This window comes from Triticum dicoccoides, chromosome 5A, assembly GCF_002162155.2.
Source record: "Triticum dicoccoides isolate Atlit2015 ecotype Zavitan chromosome 5A, WEW_v2.0, whole genome shotgun sequence".
Taxonomy (NCBI): Eukaryota; Viridiplantae; Streptophyta; class Magnoliopsida; order Poales; family Poaceae; genus Triticum; species Triticum dicoccoides.
In genome coordinates, this window is record NC_041388.1 from 42,576,969 (window position 1) to 42,583,183 (window position 6,215).

The 6,215-nt window shown below is 40.3% G+C and overlaps 1 protein-coding gene across 1 annotated transcript; it reads right to left on the reverse strand.

Moving 5' to 3' along the window:
* Window positions 1–4,685: 4,685 nt before the first annotated feature.
* Window positions 4,686–6,201, reverse strand: LOC119298987 (BTB/POZ and MATH domain-containing protein 1-like). Its single transcript, XM_037576305.1, has one exon. The coding sequence runs from the start codon at window positions 6,047–6,049 to the stop codon at window positions 4,991–4,993; it is 1,059 nt and encodes a 352-aa protein (XP_037432202.1). The 5' UTR covers window positions 6,050–6,201; the 3' UTR covers window positions 4,686–4,990.
* Between the last annotated feature and the right edge of the window lie 14 nt (window positions 6,202–6,215).

Genomic DNA, 6,215 nt, shown 5'->3' on the forward strand with positions numbered 1-6,215 from the left:
ATATTGTCGTGTTGTAAATACAATTTGTTCACTCACTTATATTATAACATAGAATTAGAATTGGTTGGGAACCAAAACTAAACCCAAAAGCATGGTTTTTGGTTGAAACGTATTTGTGCTTTTTACAAGAGTGTTTATTTATTTCTTTTACAGGAGTGTTGGTCTCACATTAAAGTTGTATTATATATTTGTATCCATGTTTGGGCCCCACATGTGAGTACAAATATATTTTTACTTATGCTTCTTGTGAGTATTTTTTTACTTATATTAGCACAACTCCAAACTAAAAAATCAATTACTTTTTAAGAAAGAACAATGTGGGAAATTAAAATTTTATTACAGCAGGAGAGACTTAAAGCTAACGAAATTAATCATGAGGAACAGTCTCAATTTCTATGAATGACTATGCCAAACTTGCTCAATTTTTCCTCTGTATAAGCATGGTTTGTTCTCAAGTGGGGTAAATCTGACCTGGATATAAAGATGCAACCAGAAAAAGGAAAATCAACTGGCTAGGCATGAAGTTTAATCTTCACTTTGATTATAGTTACTGGCCTATGTGACTGAATCAAACAAATTGGATTTGGGATGTTGCTGACACCAAGGACAGCACTGTAAAAAAAATCCGTCTAAAACAGAGACAGTACATGAACGAGGAAAGGGTCTAGTTCAGTAAGAAGCATCGTTTAGTTCAGTACAAAACAAAGGGGTAGGCCTCAGATCAGATTCAAGATAAAAAATAAAATAAAATAAATTCACTGCAGATAGATAACTTTCATTGCAGTGGATGATGGTTCAGTTCTGTACGAAGCACCGGCTAGTTGGATGAGTGTTCCTTTTGTCCCAATATCTCAGAAAGCTGTCAAGATTTTAACTTGTAAGGAAGGAACCAAGGTTCCAAATAGCAGGAGTTATAATATAGCAGGGAAGTCTAGTGTGTCCAGTAAGCCAGCAATGGGAAGACAGAAAACTATTCTTGCATTTGCAACTACCATGCAATGCAGCAGTAAGTAGACAGTAATGAACTTTCTACAGAGCCGTGGAGGATTGGTCTTTTTGACCTCACCTTGTCGTCTAATATTTACATATGTTTTTATGTTAGCCATGTCCACATCAATCTAGCATTTCTTGGTTAGCACCAGTGTTAATCAACTGAAAATGTTGATGGTGCTACATAATCTCTCTTTCCCGCTCTAGTCTTATTTCGAAGTTGAGTTACATATTCCAGCCCTCTTGTGTGCTCATTTGCATTCTGGAGAACTCAGAAATGTAAAAGAACTGGTGCTACATGATCCAGCAACTCCACATCCATCAATGTTAGAGCTCTTTGTAAATTTTGTGGGTGAAAACTTGAACATCCATCATTGTAGACTGCAGTAAAGATTAAACTCTGTACCCTCCATGTACGAAAGCATTCCATGACACCTACAAGTATGCCAAAGTTATCATCAGTTCTGATGTGCAGACATGAACCACAATATTCTTATCTGAATAACTACGCAAATGAAATATCAAATAAAATTAGTCCATTTATTCCCTCTTTGAAGGAGCTCCATCCTTCATGTAAGAAAACAAAACCAAATAAAAAGCCATTTTAGCTGGCCCAAAACAATGTAAGCATTTTAAGAGCGTAATTTATGAAAAGGTTAGCTACTCGTTGGACCTTGGGGAATTTCTGGAGCAGGGACACCTCCCCTTGAGAAGCAGGACGCCAGAGGGCTCCTCGCCCTGGGAAGCAGGATGTACGGTAGAGGCAAGTTAAGTTGATGGACCGTTAGATCATGTGGTTTGACGGCTGTGAAGGTTTGCATCTGCCTCATTTGTGCTTTTATAGTAGTAGATAGTAGACTAGCACATGAGTTTTCTTGTACCTTGATGGCTGAGATCGAAGGACGAGCAAGGCTCGGTATAGAAAAGAAGATTATTTTCTTGTAGTTTATCAACACTTCACCATGAGTGTTGACGAATGGTCGTTTCGCTTTGAATCTAGGAAAACAAAATTTCCTTCTTTTAAGAAAGGGATCTTGAACGAAACTACTTTATAAAAAGAGGAATGCAATTATTTCACCTTCTAATGAACACTGCTGGTTTGGTTACACATTATGGCTCAGCCAGTTTTGGTTTTCGGTTGTATATGAAAGGACACAAATACCAGTGCTCCCTGCAAAAAAAAACTAATACTGGTGCAATCAGTTTTTCTGTACAAACCGGTTAGTATGTGGAATCTAATTGTTACGTGCATAGAAACAAAACCGACTGACATAATACATAGGTCTAATCCGGATTCTAGTCCGAGGGCTGACGACATCATATATTTATCTCAGTCAGTTAGTAGCGTAGAACCGTCTGAGATATTTGTTTATGAAAATAATCGTTCCCCGTTGAAGGGCTCTTTGGTCACAATAAAGCCTAAAAACTTAGAAATATGAAAATATCTATCGGTATGTAATGTTATACTGAATTTTAGAGGATATAAAAACACATGAGTGAATCTGTAATAGAAGGTGTTTTGTTGCAGCAAAAGAAAACACACAATCATATTTCCTCTGAAATTTCCTATTAGACTAGGTGCATGGCATAGTTGTCACAGAAACAAAGGTATGGAAATTTCCTCTGAAATTCATGCAAAGTCAACCATAGGAAAAATTCCTGTATGTCCCAATCCTACAAAACAAATAATCTTTATATCTTACTAGAACACATAGTTACCACTGATAGATTCAGATAACCTCCTAGCCAGCACTACAATCTTAATGAACTTTGAGCCAAGGAACTTCCAACGTGTAAAAGAAAACAACTGAGCGAAACAAACTGTAGAGTTGGTCAATGATGATTTTAGTTGGATATGCAGAAGTATCCGGTGGCTACGAAAAATTTGAGAGGACCTATGTAGAACCAAACAATTCAGAAAAATGAAAGGGCGATATGAGGGAAACTAGTATACCCCTTCCATAATCCAGAGAGCTTTACTGAACTGAACAAACCAAACTATTACTGCATGGATCACATAAAAACCTGAAGGGTTTTGTTTGAAAACGGTATTACTGTATCACATTTTGCAAAGCGAATTGCATAGAAGAAACTGGCAAAAAAAGATACAGAGATCAACCACATTTGGGACTAAAAATCCCTAGAAAAATGGTCAAGCAGTGGGCATTTTTTGGCATAGAAACGAGGAATATACAAAAAAAATTGTGTAAAAACTAACCGAGATCACTCATTGAAGCTATCGCAGACACATTACCTCACTTCCTTTCTCGTTAGCTGCTAGATTCACGCCGGTGCCATTGCCGCCTTGCCAGGGCAACTCCAGCTTCGGGCGGCGTGGGAGCCAAGCTAAAAGGTGAGGGGCGCACCATGCACAGACCCACGTTAGTGTTTGTTCAATCCACCCAGTGGCTGGGTGATCCCCACTTCCTCCGCCATTTCGACTAAACCTCTTGATTCCCCTCAGTCCCTCGCTCGGTTTTTGTTCAGTTAACCCCTTCCTCAATTCTGTACAAATACAAGTACAGTGGCTAGTGGTTGCTTATGTCTTACAGTACATGAATGAGCTTGTGTAGCTAACATGCGCAGAGGCTTCACTGAACATATGCTAGTACAACAGAAGTACTACTAACTAAAAATTAAATCCACAATTGACTGCACTCTAACATCAAAGTAGTTTGATTCAATTCATTTTCTAACTTAAATTTTCTGAATCAAAAAACTGCTTCACGTCAAGAAACCATTTGTGACTGTTCTCTAATTAAAATATGGCAGTTGACATTCAAATGTATCTCAAAAGTGATAGCCAAGAACTCAAAGTTGTATCATTCTTCACAAAACCAAAAAATTAAAGTAAGCAGATAAAAAAGGAAACTAGTGAGCCCATAGATTCATATATAGATATACTTATATCGGACTAGCCAACAATACAATGGAGACATGCATTTTATAGAACCAACTCGTTTCCTCCTAAAGTTCTCCGAATAATTTTAGTGCATGCAGAGAAACTGTGTCAACGGCAAAACTTTCCAAATTTGTATCAAATTACCAAAATGTAATGGCATACAATGTTACCTTAGAATAGTATACTTTTAGGCCAACATCCTACCTCAGAAAAACAACTGAGACATGCAACCGTGATTTGCCCCGGAAGGCTTCATCACTGACAATTAGCATCTTGCACTGCCAGTTTCTGAGTTTCAAGGAAAATGCAAGTTGCTGTTTCGATATGCTTCACACAATACATTAAATTCATAAAAAGATTCATTCAGCATTTCTCTTCACATAAAACCCTCTATGATCAAAATTTATGAACAGGAAGCAATTGCATATAAGAATTTACCTGTACAGATTTCACGTACAGTGCCTTTCAGAGTGGAACAGAAATTTGATGTTAATTCCTTCTTTGTTGGGTCAGGCAAACATGTCAAGAAACCATTTGTAACTGTCTCTAATTAAAACATAGCAGCTGGCGTTCAAATATAAGTATTTCATACAGATAAAGCAGATTATCTCAAAAGTGATAGCCAAGAACTCCAAGTTTTATCATTCTTCACATATGCCAAATATTAACAAAAGTGATAGCCAAGAACTCAAAGTTTTAACATTCTTCACATAAGCAGTTTATCTCAAAAGTGATAGCCAAGAATTTAAAGTTTTATCATTCTTCACATAATCCAGCAATTAAAGTGAGAACATAAAAAGTTAACTACTGAGTTACCATAGATTCATATATACTTATATCAGACAGGACAACCAATACATTGGGGACATACATTTTATAGAACCAACTGCTTCCTCCAAAAGATCTCTGAAAACTTAAAGACATAGCACCCTCATCTCAGGTCGCTATGTGTCAAAAGTAACTAGATAGAAGCTAACCCAGGCTGGGCATGCCAAATTTAGCAAGACTTGATTCCTTCTGCGACCAAACATAAAGCATTCGCCTCCAAAGATCTTTCAGAGCTTTAGGATAAGCAGTAGCTCAGACAAGGTTGGCGTACTAAATTTTGCGGGACTTCACTGTTCTTTCAAACACATCTACAATGAGATCAGGACAAGATCTTTTGAGGTGTGCATACCCTTGGCTTGCGATCACATCATCCATTCTATTCGAAGAGAGCATAAATTCAATGCAAGCATCTTTGAGGTTGTTGCAATGGTGCTGGTCAGCTAGAGCTAATATGGTCGCCACGGTCTCAACATCAAGACTCTTGCATAGCATCCCTTCACATACCCTCTTCATCCTTTCCATCGCATACTTATCTCCAGCCACAAGTAAGTGCTTAACCATTTCTCTTTTGTCATCATCATCAAGATCATCCATGGAAGGCAATGAATCGGTGTAGATGAAGTGAAGAAATGCCTTGAAAACAGCAGGCTGCATGTCGTCAATAGTTATGTCCTGTGCCCCGTTGTCCCCCATAGGCCCATAGAACTCCGCGTTGAAGACCGCCGATCGCATCGCAAGCAAAATCTTATGAGCGGAAAAGACCTCCCCTTGAACCTTGAAAGTCACATCTGCTCCTATCTTCCCATTTAGCAAGGTTGCAAGATTATCCGAAAGGTCAGAGGGTGGCACATGGATATCAAGTGTTTCCTTGATAACACTGACTTCGCACTCGATCAGGAGACAATCGTTCTGCAGGTACGCCGACTCTACTTCAGCAGTGGTCTGCATGAACTTTGGTACGCCCCAAGATTTTTTACGCTCGAACACGTCTGGCCCTTTGCGGGAGAGCGCCACAATCGACTGCCCACTAACTCGATTCAAACGCATCCACATGTGGAGCGCCTTCACCTCGGCGTTCTTGGTCAAGAGCTTGAGGAAGACAGATACGTGACCTTGGCTCGCCTCGTCTGGGCTTCCGTCGGGGAAGTAGTAGATGCACCATTCGTGGCCCCCGATGGAGAATGCCGGAGAACGGAGATATTTGCCTCTCCCGAGGCCCTTGAGACGGCTGTAGCCAGAGATCTCGACCGCGACCGTGGCCCGCGCCGTGTGCATCTCTGCTGTGCACCTCGACGGCACCATCGCTATTGAACTCTGCGATGCTGCCATGGTGGGAGTTGGGAGGAGGTGGTTGGACTCTCGATTAAGACCGGCGGCGATGGGAGAGGTGGTTTTGCCTCCGAGACCGACGGTGAGCTGGGGAGCAGCGGCGCGACGGAACACGGGGGCGGCGGCGGCGTCGGCCAGATTTGGGGGACAAGGTCCAGGACGAGGG

What these genes read in the sequence shown, in the direction of transcription:
- LOC119298987 (XM_037576305.1), bottom strand. Translation starts at nt 6,049, where the DNA reads ATGGCAGCATCGCAGAGTTCAATAGCGATGGTGCCGTCGAGGTGCACA.